General features: G+C 42.3%; 1 protein-coding gene and 1 long non-coding RNA gene across 4 annotated transcripts in view; one reads left to right on the top strand and one right to left on the bottom strand.

The window, feature by feature from the left end:
* Window positions 1-18,513, bottom strand: part of FMN2 (formin 2) — a 161,971-nt gene extending 143,458 nt beyond the window's left edge. Inside the window, exons 1-2 of the mRNA XM_083605979.1 lie at window positions 18,405-18,513; window positions 9,961-11,924 (exon numbers count right to left, since the gene is read on the bottom strand). Of these exons, the coding sequence (XP_083462105.1) occupies window positions 9,961-11,884 (1,924 nt within the window). The 5' untranslated portion in view covers window positions 11,885-11,924; window positions 18,405-18,513. The remainder of the gene's footprint in view (window positions 1-9,960; window positions 11,925-18,404) is intronic.
* LOC310759196 overlaps window positions 1-18,772 on the top strand; it is a 95,583-nt gene that overhangs the window by 12,731 nt on the left and 64,080 nt on the right. The window contains exon 1 of one of the 3 annotated variants that reach the window (XR_014546256.1): window positions 18,513-18,597. The exons of the other annotated variants lie outside the window; for them this stretch is intronic. This is a non-coding gene — a long non-coding RNA (uncharacterized lncRNA). Of the gene's footprint in view, window positions 1-18,512; window positions 18,598-18,772 lie in introns of those variants that run through there. 3 annotated transcript variants of the gene reach the window in all.

Here is an 18,772-nt window from a genome sequence, read left to right as displayed (position 1 = left end):
TTGTCTTTTTACGTATGTGCGGTTAGTGACACCACTTTGCCCCAGAACAGAGGGCATTCATCACAAGAGACAAACTGAATACAAACATTGATCTTTGGCTACATCAATAGCTCTAAATATAAAGGCAACCGAGAGGTAATTCAAGCAATATTTACAAAAAACTGTTCTGATTAAGCAGGCTATCGCTTTTGATTAAAGGTTTCATACGTGATGCAAACTATAAGAAACTGAAATGTCCTATCTACAGCACCTCACCTAAAACTATAGTACAAGTGGCATCTTCTAATAATAACTGAAAAAGGAAGAATTTGATCTCCTTAAACTACAATTGTCTGCAGGACTGTAACAGGAGAGAGGGAAGACAAAAAGCAGAGGTGCCTGGCTGCTTCAGAAAACTTGATTTCCATCTTTCAACTAAAAAGCAAAAGTTTTCAGCCTCCACCCCTTTTAACATAGCTCCAGTTCACATGCTAACAGAAACAAGAGTCTTCCGTTGGTGAATGAGTAGGCACTCCTCCCATCCACCATCCACTTTAAGTAGGGTTGCCATACAGTGGTACCTCGGGTTAAGTACTTAATTCGTTCTGGAGCTCCGTTCTTAGCCTGAACTGTTCTTAACCTGAAGCACCACTTTACCTAGTGGGGCCTCCTGCTGCTGTTGCGCCGCTGCTGCAGGATTTCTGTTCTTATCCTGAAGCAAAGTTCTTAACCCGAGGTACTATTTCTGGGTTAGCGGAGTCTGTAACCTGAAGCGTACGTAACCTGAAGGTACCACTGTATTTCAAAAAGTGAAAATCCAGACAGAAAAGTTGTTGAGCTGCTTTTTGGCCAAAGCTGTTGAGCTGTTGTCAGAGGTTGCCATATGTCCAGATTTCCCTGGACATTTCAGTGATTTCTGCCCAGACACTGTTTACACCGGCCGATTCCTGGCAATGTCAACCCTACTTTAAGGAAAATGTAAGATGAGGCTTTACACATGCTCAAGGAGCATGGAACGCCTCCAGGCTCATTCAGTTCCCTGTATCTGGATTTGAAAACCTTTCTTTAGGTTTTGAAGATATATTTTTTTTAGAGATGTATTGTTGTAAGGTTACTGATTGATGTAAAGGCTTTAGAAAGAGGAGGATTATGGTCAATAGTCACTATTAGCCAGTGAGCAAGTCTGCTTGCCAGGCCGCAGATTCTACTATGGAGATCACAAGTAAGCTGTCCAGGGATGGTAGAAAATAGTCAGAGATGTTTCTTGAGGGATTAGAATGTGAGAAGCCACTAGAATGTAAAAGCCATCAAGTAGAGGGAGGTGACTTATTCTGATATGAGGCACCCAACACACTTATGTCAAATAGTGTGTCTTTATAGGCCCTCATTCAGCATTTAAGCACCCAGGCCAAGAGGCAAGACAAACTAATAGTCAACAACAAAAAATGAGCCATTCCAGAGACCACTGTAGTGTGTGTTGGGGGGGTGGAGAGGGTTATATATTGTTTAAGATAAAGTATTGAAATATAAATGAAAAGTTACTATTTAAAATTTGTATAGTTTTGCTAACCTTACACAAGTTAAATAATGAGACCTCAAGATAAAACTACAGTGGTGCCTCGCAAGACGAAATTAATCCGTTCCGCGAGTCTCTTCGTCTTGCGGTTTTCTCGTCTTGCGAAGCACGGCTATTAGCGGCTTAGCGGCTTTAAGAAAAAGGAAACAAACTCGCAAGAACTCGCAAGACATTTCGTCTTGCGAAGCAAGCCCATAGGGAAATTTGTCTTGCGGAACGACTCAAAAAACGGAAAACTCTTTCGTCTTGCGCGTTTTTCGTCTTGCGAGGCATTCGACTTGCGAGGTACCACTGTAGTTGGACTGAGCCGCTGCTTTTAAGACACACACTCTCAAACTTAGTTCTGCCACTAGGTGCGTGGGAGTAGATTTGTAGAATAAGAAGAAGAAGTAGTGAAGATATTTGCTTATTTGTAAATTAATCAAAACATTACATAAATGCCACAAGTCTTGAGTGATCTCTCCCCCAAATGAAACTAAACGAGGAACTTACTGCCATTTAGGGATGTTGCTATTAGATTGCTTTACTATAAATTGTTTGAGGTTTTTTCTTCCATTTCAGTGTTTGATATTGCATTATACAGTACCTCATGCTGATAATTGATAAATATAATTAATAAATAAGGGTAAAGGAATGTGCAGTAGTATAATAATGTTCAATACTTGCTCAGTTGAGAATGGGACTTCCTTTTAAGCAATATTTAATGCCTAATAAGCACATTATATAAAGAAATTGCATGATTAGGTGCTGGAATGCAGATGCCTGGCTGACACATTCTTTGAAACATGGAGGTGGAACCAAAGGTTATTTGTTTCCTTAATCACCAGTCAACAGCTACTAGTAACATATGAATCAGGGAAGAAACAAAAGGGGGGAAAGCCATTCTCTGTTGCTCCTGTTCCACAGCACTGTTTTGAAGAACTATATAAACAGGGTAAATTATCGAGTTCCTTTCTAGCCTGATACTCCTGTTGTGTTAAAAAGTTATGTGGAAACAGCTCTTATGCAGCTTCAATGACATACAATGTAGACACAATTCAAATTAATGTTTGAATTCTCTTCCACAGAATGGTGAAATTTCTTAACTTGATATATGTTCTTTGGTTTTATTATTGATATTCTGGTTTGATTATTTTAGACCATGTGAAACCAAAAGCTGAGTGGGAGCAAATCCCACTCCCTTGGAAACTGAAACAACCAATTTTCCCCTGGGTTGAGAAACAGCAAAGGTAAAAGGGGTGGTTCTGGGTTTTCACACACACACACACACACACACACACACACACACACACACCCCTACCTTTGTCATAACTGCACAGGGATGTAGTTCTTTAGACACTTACTTAGTCATGGTTGGAGGGGAGGTTGTAAGCCTTTACCTGCCCCTCCAAGGGAATGGGGTATCCTATTAAAGGGGAAGTGCTCCTTTGCACACAAACACCTGTCTTTCAATATCTTTTTATAAGCAATCCCAGCTTGGAGGGAGGGGGGAATGCCCCACAAATTATACACTGCTGCCCACCCAAATTTCAACTCCACTCCCTTTATTTTATTCCACATCATTTGAACAAAAGGAAGTAATCTTCCCAACTTGAATGCCTTTCCCACGCCACTCCCATAACTCTGTATCATCAACTTTCCTGAGAAGGTGATAGCTATTCTTGTCCCTTTGTGGATGCTCATACCTCATCTTCCATGAGATGAGAAAAAATCATTATTTTATCCATCAATTCAATGCATTTATAAGCCCACCTTTTTCTCCAAGGTGCTCAAGGTGGTGGAACATGGTTTTGCCTCTTCATTTAATCCTCACAGCAAACCTGTGAGGCAAGTCAGGTTAAGAGGCAGCGGCTGGTCATGTAGACGCGACCAAATCAGAGCTGTCAGCCCCGTAAGGATACGTGCTATTGGTGTGTTTTCTGACACAATCCTTGCAGCCCATCTGATTTCTCATTCTCCCATTTAGATCTTACCACTGCGACATAGTATCTAGTCACAAAGAAGCAAGAGTCATCCCTCATTTGACTAACACTCACACTTCCCTCTTAATTTCGGTTGAGAGAGTAACTCCACACAAGCCAAAGGATTCACAGGGCCCTCCTTCAAAGCCGAAACAGAAGATATTATTTTAGCAGCATTGCGTGTTTCCTTCCTAAAATAGCCAAGATCTTTTTATAATACCTTGGTGCTGCTTACAGCTCATCTGAACATTCCTTACGAAGTTTGCTGCAGTGGATTATATAGGAAAACTTTGTGATTGCAGTTGCTCATTACCATTTACGTCATGTATTAGAAAATCCTCAACCAGAAAAGAACACGTGGACTACTAAAAAAAAATAAAATGACATGGCAAAAAGCCCAACTATACAGCACTGTAAACTAGGCCAGCTATTTGTTCACTGCCTGCTGTTACTAAGATCAGAGCTAAAAGCCCCAGGGAGCAGCTAAACTGAAAAGAAATGCTTCAGATTACGTATTGACTATAACAACCACAACAGTGGAGATGCACACTATGGGCATGCAAATCATAATTATTATTTATATCCCACCTTTCAGGATACAAATCCTTCCAAGAAAATTTAACCTTCTAAAATAAACACAGCAAACAATGAGGAGCCATACTCATCTGTGGAAAATGGGAAGCTCTGGCTCATGCTCTGCAGCTGCAGCCCATTCAAACAGGAATACTTTCCACTTAGTCCCTCTGATAAAAGCATCCTTAGCACCTGACTTGCCATTCTGCAGGCCACAAAGACAGCAAAGTAGAGGGTTCCCGTTGTTAACTAAGAGAGAAAGCTCAAAAACTCTGCCTTAGATGTTTTGTGGCCCTTATAGCTGAGAGAAGGGATCATAGCTCAGAGGTAGAGCACAGAGTTTCCATGTGATAGGTCCCCAAGTTGAATCCATTTAAGATAATCAGGTAGCAAGTAATGTGAAAGAGCTCTGATATTGTGGAAAAGGCTACCAAGCAGAAAAGGGAATTCTGGGCTAAACAGAAAGCAGCCTTCCTTCCCTTAATGGAGATGAGCATGCCCCACTTTGGAAGACACACTGGAAAAGACTTGAGTTGGTCTCTCCTAGGAGAGGAGATGTTCGGGGCACCTGGGTGGGCATAGGTGCCAGCTCCCTGGGTGCCCAGGCACCAACAAAATTCCCCATCAAGGGGATGGGCACCCACAAATTTCAGCACCAGGGCCATGCATGCTGCATAGCACCCACTGCCCCAGACACTCATGGTAGTGGGGCCAAGCTGGCACTCCTGTGGGAGGGAATGCCCAATGGGGAGGGGCTGGGTTTGGCTAGTATTTAGGGCTGTTCTGCTAAATTGGCTTTTATTCCACAAATCGTATTGTTATATACTTTAAGAGAGGTAACATTTCCACTAGTTTGCTGTCTTCCAAGTCTTCTTCCTAGGTCTGGGGGCAAACAGTATTATCTAGTACAATGCAGTTTCTTGTGTTTGCGGTAGTCTGAAGTCCTCTCTCTTCAGCATAAACTTACTGGTAGCCTTAAAACCACCTAGGAAGTATAAAAGACTGCTAAAAGTATGAAGTAATGATGATAATTATGATGATAAATCTATTAAATGTACCAAGTGGCGTCCTACCACACTGGGAACAATTTTCTTCTGCTTTAAAAATATTTATGGCTAGTTTACCCCAAACAGCAATTGAATGTTGAGGTCTTTCTTTTTTTGCGCTCTATTGTTCACTTTTCTGAACTCTCACAGGCAAACACCAGCTTGTTTTCAGTAGCTGCTTCTGCTCCAACTCTGTAATGTGAAGAGTGCTGCATAAACTGAAAGATTTAATCAGTCTCTGGATTTCAAAGACAGCTGGCATATGTGGGCAGAAAGAAAAAGAAAAAAAGGTGACAACTATTTACCACTGGGTACATGGCATCTAGTACTGCAAAGGAAAACCTGCTTCTTTCACAATTACAGTAAGATAATAACAGGAAAACAAGGCATGAAGGAAAACAAAAGTGTGTTAAGATACTGAAAGAGATGCATTCATGGAATAGAAGCCTGAGTTCATAGGTTTCTGAGTTCAACAAAAGCTAACAAGGCAGCAGAATTTTTTTTTTAAAGCAAAAACAAAAATACAATGCATAACTGTTAGAGGCACTATTTAGAAGACCAAAATCTTTTTATGTGAGAAAGAGGGTTAATTTTGTATAGAGGCAATAGTCCTCCCTATAAATCTTATACAGTGGTACCTCGGGTTACATACGCTTCAGGTTACATACGCTTTAGGTTACAGACTCCGTTAACCCAGAAATAGTACCTCAGGTTAAGAACTTTGCTTCTGGATGAGAACAGAAATTGTGCTCCGGCGGCGTGGCAGCAGCGGGAGGCCTCATTATCTAAAGTGGTGCTCCAGGTTAAGAACAGTTTCACGTTAAGAACAGACCTCCAGAACGAATTAAGTACTTAACCCGAGGTACCACTGTACAGAAGCGACAGTCCTCCCTGCACACACACACCTCTGCCAAGATGACATCTGAGCAAGCCCAATGATCATTTTAATTGAGTTTACTTTGTATAGCATGTGGAAGGATGAATAAATATTTGGGGCACCTTTTTCCAAGTTAAAACTAGAAGCAGACATAACCGTTGCACCTGAGAACCAACTGCCCTGTTTCCCCTTGTTACTGCACGAGGCTCTCTTGTGCATGTGGTTCAGGGCTGGAATAAGGCAAGCCCATGAAAACTACCAGCGCACAGATCATACAGACAGTCTCATCCAAGGGCAGGTTTGTTTCCTGTGTTGGGAGTGACTGAATCATTCAACCACAGAAAATGCAGACAAATATATAAAACAGTATTACTTGATCGGGAAGCAACAATATTTCACTAGATCAAATGAATCATGCAGAGGGTCAGTGGACAGCTTTCACTCTGGAAGTCACAGGTTCGATTCCTGCCATTACCAGGTAGGACTAGGAATGTCTCCTGCTTAAATCCCAGAGAGCTGCTGAACTAGTTGGACCAATGGCCTCAGGTAGCTTCCTAATTTTCCTCGTCTCTTGCGGTCAAAATAAAGTACCCTGTTGCACACATGAGAACTCATACGATTACTTGGTACTCAGTGCTTTTTTTCTAAAAAAAAAATGTTTAGGGGGTACTCTCATTTTCCCACTCATATTGAAATATTGCCACTCAGTGAGGCCAAACTTAGATTCACAAAATGTTTAGGGATATGCGTACTACTGCATCCCCCCAGAAAAAGCACTGCTTGTACTCACTCGTATGATGGGGTGTTAGGGGAACAGTAGTACCTCTGGTGGGGGAAACGCCATCCTCCTTCTGGGGTAGTCTGTCCACCTTTGGTCCCCACCCTGCACTCGGCTCTCACCTGTGGCTCCTAGAAGCTGTCAGCATGCAACAAGGGCCACATCCTGAAAAATGTTTTTGACTGGTCAGCTAAACCAGGTGAGGGTAGCCAATGTGTCTCAAACCTTCGGTGCGTTAAAGACTTCCCCTGCATGCAAAGACGGGCTTTGGAGGATTGAGCAGACAAGACCATTAGTGTGTCCAGCCATCAAGAAGGCAGTTTCTGCATGTGCTGTAGTGTAGAGGAAGTGAGGGGCAGATGGAGCTCATCAACCTGGGAAGGTAGCCCATCTCAGAGAAGGAAAACTTTGATGCTAAACCTCCACTGCCTTGTGGGATAACTTTGGTAGAAGAAAAGGCTAAAGAGTGAACCCTATACAAATCCAGAGTGAAGTCCCTAAGACAACTGGATGGCGCCTTGTACGCTTCCTTCTGGCAACTCCTGCAGCCAAGCTGGTGCCGAACGTATGAACCACACCAGCAAGGTGAAGGGGGTGGTCTTGTCATCTCAGTAACCCAGGACCTCCATACACACTGCTTAGGCTAGGGTAGGTCACTTTGGTGCTGCTAGCACAGCAATTTGACTTCATCCCTGGAGGCACACTCCATGGTCTCTCGAGACAGACGGATGCCAACAGGATTACCCAGATCCATGATCTGTATCATGCAATTGAATGAACCACTATAGCAGACAGTGCAAACTTATTTTCAATAGATCCCCACAGTTTCTAGAGCAGTATTCTTATTACTTATGTGACTATTTTACAGTAAGCAAATCTTCAGTAAGAACTTCCAAGGAATTGCATCGTTCACCATTATACAAATGTCAAGTACTGAATCAATGGTACTTACACCACCTGAAGTGGGCTTCTGAGCATAGTTCAGAGTGCAAACTGGATTCATCACATTTCTGTTTCATACTTTCTCTATGGACTTCAAGGCAGCATACATAGGATTATCCTGCCTTATCTTTTCCATAGCATATAAGGTTCATCGGGAGTGAGAAGTCACAACTTCACCCAATGAACTTTAATACTGAATAAAGATTTGAACCAGTCTAATACTCTCTCAACTATACAACACCATTAAATCCATGGGAATTATATCACTGTCTTAAATGAATTCTGGATTGCAGTGTGAATTAGCAACTTTGGTTAAAAGACTACAATCAACAAAGTTATTTCCTTTGGCAATTAATAATACATACAAGTATATTAATAGCATAATAATACTTAGAAACCAGTGAGTCTGCTTAACACTTCAGAATAGAAGAAAACACTCAAATCATTTTTATATGCAGTACTCCAAACTGTTCCACTTTCATTAACTTTCACAAGTGCTCTACAAAACATGCACTTGATTCATATTATTTGCTTTCTGCAGAAATAATATAATAAAATAGTTTGTTAAGGGTGTTGGGAATTGTAGCTCTATAAGGAGTTAACCAAACATTCTTCGGGGAAGGTTTGTACTTTAAAAGTGTGGTGTACATGTGACCTTAGTGAAATCTCATTACTTCAATGGGAATGAATTTTAACTAATATTGCAAATTTATGGCCTGTGACATCTCAAAGACCAGATTTTAAAATAATTTTCCCCTCCAAGGAAGGAGAGAGACCTCACAATTTCTCTCTATCCAAATCTGGAGAGTGGGAAACGGGGGCATGTGAGGGTCACACCAGCAGAGGCTGTTGATTCACAGGACTGAAACCCTCCTAACCTTCCAACATGCTTCCTGAATGGTGGGGCGGTGGGGGGGGAACTACCCTGGCCAAGAAATTGATGTAGTTTATTTTCTTCCCATTGCAATTTAAGAACAAAGCACTTGGAATAGGTTTTCTTTTTCAAAGGAGCAATGCTAAATTCAAACAGGATTTGAATATAGCAATTATTCCAGACCCAGCTCTCCCTTCCCAGACCTTCTATGTATACTGGATCCAACCCAGTATTTCTGATAATGATATTAGAAGTTTTAAGAAAAATTGAGGCCATCCATGAAGCTAAACCAAACTTTGAAGATACCTTTCAAAGTTTACCTCTGATGCCTTACATTTTATTCTTCAATGTGTCTTCATGGCGCCTAACAGTCACTGTGGTTGAATGAAGAAGTACAGAACATCTGGCCCAACAGTAAAAATACACACACACACACACACACACACACACACACACACACACACTGGAATAACCTGCTCAAAAGCAGATGGCTTTCAAGCAGTAGCGGTAATGGGCCACCCAGGCCAAGGGACAAACTCTAGGACACCAGACGCATCCTTTGGGTCAAGTGTTGCAGACTTCTGTACCACTGGACTAGGGAGATCTCAGCTCTTTAAACCCCAAGGCAGCCATGGTGTCAGTGACTAGCCCTGTGCAAATACCTATCCATACCTTATTTACATGAACATTATTTATGCAGATTATCAACCAAGGGCCAGCATAGCCTAGTGACAAGAGTGTTGAGCTTCTATCAGGCAAACCTGGATTCAGTCGCCATGACTCAATGGTGACCATGTGCAAGTCATATTTAATCAAGGGTTCATATTCATAAAATTTGACTTGCAATTTAATGTATGACTTACAATTACTGCAAGAGTTGTGAAAGTGAAATAAATCCCTCCCAGGACTGTAAAGCACTTTGCACATCTATCAGCTTTGATATATTTTTGTGATATAGCAGTATATAAATATTTTTATAAATAAAATAAATACTAACAAATAATGATGAGCAACAGATGCAGTAGGCACACACAATGCTCCCCAAAATATAATGTCTGCTGGGCTGTATACACAGAGCTCACTGTTTATTTATAAGACACTTTATCAGTTGCCTGATGGGTATGCTGAATAAAGCAAAATTCAAAACAAGTACTTTAAACAAGTGCTGCAGACATATCCACTGAGACCACAGAACTTGCATGCATAAAAAGTTGTAGAGTTTGCAAACTCACTTTAAATATCAATTGAAATCAGACCAAGATAGATAGGGCATGTTAATTACTGTACATTAGCCACTTACTTTTCAGACCTGAGGTCACAGCAAGGGTTACCATAGTTTACCAATGTCACTCACCTCTAAACACATTGGGGAAGGCATCAGTAGAAGCTGGTGTCCCTGACGACTTTCTCGAGTGATTAAAATGCACTCTTTCGCCTTGAAAACCATCTCTACTCCGCCGGTATTCCAAGAAATCTGCCGAGCCTGACTTTTGAGCTATTTCAGCTCTGTGATCTGAAATCTCATCTGTCCAGTCTGCTGATCGACTAAATGAACCTGCCAAACTGGCCGACCTCTGCTTCTTGGTTGGCGCACTCTCTTTCCGCTGAGAGGACTCGCGTCTCCTTTTAAAGAGTGGGCTCTGGGATGGGGAGAGACAAGGTGAGTGATTTGGGGAACTCAGCTGCCTAGTGGTGGTTTTGATGTAGCAGGGATTGATGAGAGGATAGGGCTTAAAACATTTGGAACTACGCACAGGACTGCTTGAGAGATCCTCAGAGGAAAAAGTACCATTTTTCAATTCAGAAGAAAGCCCATCATCCAGCGCCTCTCTGCTGGCTGACAAACTCTGCTTCCTGTCTTTGGCTCCACCAACCTGATCATGGCCTGTATTTACAATATCATCCTCTCTTTTTGAACCTGAAAATTCAACAGCTATTCCTTTAGCCTCTGAATCGCCAGCTGGGGATGGAAAATTAAACACGGAACTGCCTAGCACAGCCCCATTCTCTGTCACTGCAGCATTTAAAGGGGGTAAATCTTTCAGTTCGCGAGCAGGTTGGTCCTGCTCCTCTGGCAATTGCCCGTGCTCTTCCTGCATACTGAATACACTGCTGCAGGAATGCCCCATTACGTTTGTCGCTTCTTTCGCTTCACTTTCGGTATCGCAGGTGGCAATATATTCTGTAATTTCCGATTTCGCTGAGACAGGCTGTTCAGTATCTGGACTGCTGTCTTTGTCGCTGCTTAGTGAAAGAAACCTTTCAAAACCTAAGGGGGTTGCTTGAGAATTAGCCATGTGTAGGTCCATTGTTTTGGTGCCATGCTGCTCCGTTCCAATGTTAATTGCCCCCTGCTGCTGCTGCTGCAGTTGCAGTCTAATAGCCTGCTGGATATCAGAAAGCAAATCCTCTTGTTCGGTGGCTGAATGGAAACTGTATATGTCCGTATCGGAGCCGGAGCTGGTCCTTTGTCCATCCTGCGGGTCGGCAGCAGCTGGACGATTTTCATTTGTATTTTCAAAATGATCCACATCTGTGTCCGAGAGACCCCCTTCATCTGCAGAAATGCTTATATCAGGAGTTTTGGTGAGAATCGAATGAGCGCTATCTAGCTCCCCTGTTTGTGAGGCCTGGCTTTCTAAAACATCCTCTCTCGAGCTGCTGTTTCCATCTTTAGCCTTGGACAGATTTTTTCTGATCCTTAGATTGGAAAACACAGATGCCCGAGACTCTGACTTCCCCTTTTTTTTGCCGGATTCATTCCCTTTGCCGTACCTCCCCAGTCCCTTTTTGCTCCCTGCTCCCTTCTTTGTGCCTTCTGCATCCCTGGGCCCAGAAGCATCCTCGCCTCCTTCATGCACATCACCTGCATTCCTTTTCAGCTTCCCATCTTGGTTCCCCATGTTGTTTAGCAATCGTGCAGCGTCAGGAATCAAGCCATGCCGCTCGTCTTCATTCAGCTGGCCTGGCAGCGAGGACCTCTCGAGTAATCCAGGTTTGTTTTCAAGAGGCGGTGATGCAAGCGGAGCAAAGGCTTGCTCTGCCTCTCTCCCAGCTGCTGGAGCTGCCTTTTTGCATAATGTGCTGCTAGCACAGGGCTCCTCAGGGACATGCTCAGTAGAGCACCGAGAGATGCAGACAGCTCCTTCCAATGGTAGCTTGTGGCACCGTTGCCTTTTCAGACTGAGTCTGCTACAGTCCTGACTCTCTTTGGTAGATATGAATAGTGATTCCTCAGCAACAGGAACTTTCTTCTCCACTGTCAGAGTCCTCTGCATTGCAAAATGCTTTAATTCCAGCCTTTCAAAGGATTAATTCCTGGAATTGGGCAGGGGGTAGGAAAGGAGGGGGAGAGAGAGAGAGAGAAGTAGGGGGGAGGGAATTAAACCTCAAATTCCACAATAACTTTTCACAAAAGACACTAGCAGCTTTTAATCTTTGAAAAGAAAAATGTTCTGCTTTTTAATAGTGCAAATATTGCCACAACATGTATTATTTCTATTGTGCAAATACTATATTATTTTATACAGCCTTTTAAAAACTCTCACACAATTCAGCAACACAGTTCTGTATATATTTTAATATAAAAACTGCAACATACAGACACACAAATTCTTCGCAGAAATTGTTAAAGGTTAATGATACTACAGATTATTCAGTATACTGGTCTCAATGACCATTCAGAAATAAGCCATTTGTATTCCAAGGGGGTACAAATAATGGTAATCCTCAAAGGGATTAAGTTCATCAATATTCAGCACACACTCATTGTTTCCTCTTTAAACACAGAGCATTTGGTAACACCAACCAACATCAGGAAGATGCAAGTTTCAAGTAAGTTATGCCTCACTTCATGTTTGATTTTTTTTATTAACTTTTAAAATACTATATGACTTGCTAACTTGAGTTGTTTCTACTTTTGGTAGAGGTTTGTGGATATTAATCCTTTGGTGCTTTATGTTCATGGGATTACAATGTTTTAAATTAATTTATGTAAAACAGGGGGGCATGAGACCTGTCATTATAAATCAAACCCAAACTCCATCTGTTCCATCATCCAGGCTCCTGACAATAGCCTATACCAATGTTAGGAAGCCACCAGACAATTACAGACCTACAGGAAGGAGGAAATTTATAATAGAGTGTTTACTGTGAAGTATGTCCCACTGTGTTCAATGCAGCTTAGCATCCACAATGGCTTGGTGGTAACTCTCATTGAACTTAGTTGGGATACTGCTGAGTAAACGTACATAAAAGGACTGTACAAAGAATTATATACAGCCCATATAAAGTGCTGTTCACAAATATCCTACATTCTTTGTTTAACACACACACACACACACACACACACACACACATATATATATATATATATATATATATATATATATATATATATATGGGACGCGGGTGGCGCAGTGGTCTAAACCACAGAGCCTAGGGCTTGCTGATCAGAAGGTTGGCGGTTCGAATCCCCGCGACGGGGTGAGCTCCCATTGCTCCTGCCAACCTAGCAGTTTGAAAGCACATCAAAGTGCAAATAGATAAATAGGTACTGCTCCGGCGGGAAGGTAAACAGCATTTCCATGTGCTGCTCTGGTTTGCCAGAAGTGGCTTAGTCATGCTGGCCACATGACCCGGAAGCTGTCTGTGGAAAAAACACTGGCTCCCTCGGCCTATAGAGCGAGATGAACGCGCAATCCCAGAGTCATCTGCGACTGGACCTAACGGTCACGGGTACCTTATATATATCCTCCCCTTACTGATCATGAAATAAGGGGGGGGGGATTTCTGCTGATATGTCCAGATCAGAGCTATCTTTAAGCCCCTCTAAATCTTATCAGGTTTAGCCCATTGAATTAGAATTACTCTTAAAATAATTTAGCTTTATAGCCTAGAAAATTTACCTAGAGCATGTCTGCATAGAACATAGAAGAGCACCATTCCTTCCACTCTGGCAAGTACTTTGACAAATTCAAGTATTTAAAGTTATATATGTTGGTTTAAACTCTGATCATTTTGCCAATTTGTAACTATTATTTTTTTTGTTTTTTCACGCTGCATCCCTCTAGGATCATTATTCAATGAAGGTGGGTTAGAAAATTTAAATGGAAATATAACTAGGAAATGAGGTTTCCCTCTTTTCACAACACATATGGTATATGACCTAAATGTTTGTCTTTGTTACACAGTCCAGTCCTAAGACCTGTTGCATTGGTGCCTAAGTGATCTTTATATGTGCCAGATTTCATCTGTTTTATTTTTTTAAAAAAAAATATTTATTACTTTTAAACCTTACAAAAAGGAGAAAAGAAAAGAAAAAAAGAAAAAGCAAAAGAAAGAAAAAACAATACAGTACAATATATAAACAATACACAACACAACATTGACACATTAAACAAAACGAGAGCAAAAACAATTCAAAAAACACACATCATACCATCTCAATACCCTCTCTTTTATTCCCTTGTTTCATCGACCTCCTCTCACCTCCCTTTTTGTATTCCATTTCTATTAATTATTTCAGCAAATCCTTTCCATCTTTCTCTATTTTCTGTCATATGGTTATCTTAACATATTTTAACCTTATTTTCCATTAATACTATATTACTTATGTATGCTTAATTCCTTATAACATTTCTACTAAAGCCGTATAATTCCATTCCAACATTTTTCTAACACTCATTAATTTTACATTATTTCCATATATAGACTTTAAACTTTTTCCAATATTCTTCCACCGTCTCTTCTCCCTGGTCTCGGATTCTGCCAGTCATTTCCGTCAATTCCATATAGACCATCAACCTGGTGATCTTCTGTCCGAAGCTCTTAACTCTTTTCCAAGTCCCTTCTGCGAGTCTTCTTCATATTCATACATGCACTTTACTTTGTCTTCTCCTGATCTTGTTCTTATTTTCCTTCCTTTGATGCTGAAGAGTAGATCTCGGGGAAATTCCCACCTAGTAATGTTTTTATTCCTTCTCGACAAGTCAGCCAAATCTCCATAGTTAAAACTAAGATTCAAAAGATATTTCAGGATGTATTTCAAAGCTCCTCCAAATCTGGCGGTCCCCACAACTCCAGTCTCCTCCTGACCCAAGTCCAGGTCCCAAAGGTCAGTAAATCCCTGCATGAAGGAATCTATCCAACTTTCCTTCTCCAGTCCAAGCGGGGCTCCAATCCTCAAAATCTGACTTTCTCTAAATTCAATCATAAAGAGCATAAACTTACAGTCATCAAATTGCATCTGTAAGGCTGGGGCTCTCTCCCTCTCCACTTGTGCTACTTTAAGTTCAACAACAACAACTTTCTCCCCCGCCTTCTCCACAATTTGCCATGTCAAAGTAGATTCCTGTATTGATTCCTGAATAGTTTCTGTATTAATATTCACTTTTTGTCCCAAATTACTCACTTTTTGTTCCAAGTTATCAATTTTTATAGTCATCGCATCCGTCTTCTTATGGAGCTGTTCCAGTGAATCATTTATCTTACACAATGCAACCACTAAGGCTTCTTCTGTCAACATTCTTAACGCTCCAAGGTCAATCCCAGATTCTCACAGTTTTTTTATCTTGCAGCTGGAAATTCCCCCAGCTCAGCTCATGTAACAATTTCAAAGGCTTCCTCTAGGGGGAAACAATTTCTATTTGTATCAATCCTTTTAAGCACAGTTCAAGCAATAAAGTTAGTTTCAATTTTCAGTTACTTTTACTCCTTTTTAAACGCAGAAGGAGACAATGGAAACAATGTATTTCTCTTATTTAACTAGCTGTCAGCAAACGATCTATTCACAGTCAATGAGCATTTCCAAAACATCAGTCTTACTAACAGCCCATTTCCAGGTTCAGAGCGGTGGTAATTTAACTTTCTTCACTCTCTCCTGCAGGCTTACACGATCCAAAATTTTCCCCCTCTTCTCCTGCTTCCAAGGGGGGTTTGATGATTTTAGCCGATGGAAGTTTAATCCTTTACGGAAGGCTTTCCAAGACTTTAGCTTGCAGCCTCTTTGCTTCAGTCTATTTACAAAAGGGGAAGGCGGACTTCCTGTTTGAAACCTCCCCGTTTTGGTGCCAAATTAAGACGTTTAAAAATCCAATTTTCCGTTCTACTCACGGGTAGTTGTTTTAAGATCAAATTGTCCACAGGAAAAAGTCAGCGCTCTCCGGCAACAACAATGCGGCTTCACTCCGTGAAAGAAGCAGTCAATTCACAGCACCGCGCCACTCACCCCACATCGCTCTGGATCCCCGAAACCGGGTTTCCCCGCGAGTAGGGGAGGCGCAAAAGGTGCCAGCCAAATCCCACGTTCACAGGCTTCTCCTGCCTGTGATTTTTTGTGGGTCCCCGCCTTCGCCGTGGCGGCCAGACCCTAATTTCCACGAAGCAAATTCCTCCCGATCAGAGGAATTCAGCCATTACCAGAGGCACCAACCCGGAAGTCCGTTACCAAAGATTTTTAAATCCCAACAAACAATCCCGTTATTTTTCTAAGTACTTGAAAGAAAATGTTTTGAGGTGAAATCTAGAGGCAAAATTGAATGTTAATATTTGCAAAAGTGTGATTCTCCAGCGTTTTTGCTGAGGAACAAACCTTGGCTTCCCAGTTGTGGTTTGTTTAGGACAGGGCTGGGAAACTGGATCATCTAAGTCTGCAGGCCAAATCTTGATGCCTGGCAGGCTAAATTAGACCTGTGGGCTAGAGGTTCCCCACTCCTAGTGTGGGAGAAATAAACCACAAGCACTGGTGTCAGGGGCTCGGGAGCAGGAGCACAGGGGAGAGAGGAAATGGAGAGCGAAGGGGAAGAATCCGAGGGCAGCGTAGGGGAGTATGACAGTGACCCGAGAGATTCCATGAGCTTCTCCAGCGAATCAGAAGATTCCCAGACGGGGGCGCCGATGGTCAGGGCAAGGGGGGTGCCAGGGGGACGCACCAGAAACAAGGAGCCAGCGGGGAACCCCAAAGCAGCAGCGGGGGATCAGGACCAGTTTCCCCACCAGAGCGTAGTGGGGGGGGAAGAGTCACAGGTGTCAGGACCAGCGTCTCCTCCAGCGGGGAGAGAAGATGAGTCAGGGCTGACCACGCCTCCATCGGAGAGTGGGGGAACGGAGGGGAGGTCAGTTGCAGCTAGCCTCCCCGAAGGGGGAAGTAGTGACAGCAGCAGTGAAACGGTCAGGAGGAAAGTTGCTGGCTGGGCGCGCACGCCAAGTTCAAATGTACAGGCGCGGGGGACAGCAGGAGACCCGGATGGGGAACCAGCTCCTAAAGCCCGCCGGAGGGAGGGGGAAGGCTCAGGGGATTCAGCGTCAGAAGAGTCTAGAAAGGGTGAGACCCCGACGGACAGGCGGAACCAGAGGCGGAAAGAACAGAGGAAGAGGTGGAGCAAGGCTAGAGTCTTAAACTGGTGTCAGGGGGGAGGAGATTCAGACGGAGCATCAGCGGTCTAGACTTTGAGACGTAGAGCTGCACGCTGCGGCTCTGGAAGTGAAACTGAACTTCAATAAAGACTTTCGTACTTAACAACGAAGCGGCGTTGGTCCTTTGTGAGCTGGGACCTCGGGCAGCTCTGACAACTGGTTTGAATATAATGCTAAATCAGCCACTCTGTGGTTTGTTTCCCCCTCAAGGGTAGAGGAGCAAAGCTGGAATTGCTTTCATCTGTTTTAGTGTTATGGAACAGATGAAGTAAGAACATGTAGCGTTCCCACGTGTAAACTCATAACCTAAATCATATGCAACAAACTTCCTCAAGCTAATTTTTGTCCCTATAGTAAGGATCTTTTTTTACATGAGCTACTATTCAGTATCAATCCAGAAAATGGGATAGTAATAATAATAATACTACAGTGGACTCTCGGGTTGCGAACGTGATCCATGTGGGATGCACATTCACAACCCGCAGTGTCCGCAACCCGCAGCAGCACATCTGCGCATGCGCAGGTTGCGATTCAGCGCTTCTGCGCATGCGCGACTGCCGAAACCTGGAAGTAACCTGTTCCAGTACTTCCGGGTTTGGGCGGTCTGTAACCCCCAAAAAACGCAACCTGAAGCATCTGTAACCTGAGGTGACTGTAATAATAATTTATACCCCGCCCACCAATGGAATATTAAAAACACTATAAAACATCAAACATAAAAAACTTCCCTAAAGAGGGCTGCCTTCAGATGTCTTCTAAAAGCCAGATAGTTGTTTATTTCCTTTACATCTGATGGGATGGCGTATATGAATGGGTATATGAATGTCTTCCACTGTTCTGGGAGATGAGATTTCTCCTCCAAGGAGTATCACAATTTGCAAATAGAGTTCCAGAGTGATTATTAACTTTACAAAGATAATGAATTCTGCCACATATATTGTAAGCTCCGAGATGCAACTGACATTTTCATGTCATCATACATGATTTCAACACCACAGACCATGCCACTATAAATAGAAACCATAGCACCCGAATGATTTTAGCTGCAGCCCGAGGGCTACTTATTTGGAGAAAGTCCTAGTGAAATTGGAGTTATTTCCAATTTATAGTCAGGATATACATGGTTTTGTGTTGAAAGTTTAAAGAGTAATGCTATAGGCACCTCCTCTCAAATGTTGGGTTTTTGTTGTAAATTTTAGTTAAGAACCAAATACTAATTCATTATTAGCAATGACAAAAAAAAATGCTGAATATACATTTGGTGCAGAAACAAGATCACTCCCTGCAGTAGTTGTAATTCTCTAATTTCACTCTTCCTTACAAAATTAAAATAAACCAGCGAAAGTGCAGACAACCCCCTGCTAAAAAACCACAGAAACTTACATTTTCCTGTACCTTATAGTTCCTGACCACACAGGTGGAAAGTTGAGTGTAAGTCTCCACATATTTCTCTTCACCACCATTACTTTGGACTGCATTGACGTCTTCACGGCACTTGCAGGAACAGGAAAAGACGTAGGAATCTTGTTCCCTGCACCTGTAGCAGGTGATTAGCATTTCCTGGAAGAAAGCCAAGGTAAACAGAACAACTTTTTCTCCAGGGCATGGAAAATCATTAGGGAGAGTAACCAAAACAACATCAACATGTCCTTAGGTATTAGAATGCCTGAACTGCCCTGAAACCAGAAGGAGTTCATGCATAAAAAAATAATATAAAGGGGTGATAGAAATGGAGGATGTCCTTGAAAGGA

Source organism: Podarcis filfolensis (genome assembly GCF_964270895.1).
Source record: "Podarcis filfolensis genome assembly, chromosome: 3".
In the NCBI taxonomy this organism is placed as follows: domain Eukaryota; kingdom Metazoa; phylum Chordata; class Lepidosauria; order Squamata; family Lacertidae; genus Podarcis; species Podarcis filfolensis.
The sequence above is the reverse complement of the archived record's forward strand: the minus strand, read 5'-3'. Positions and strand labels throughout refer to the sequence as shown.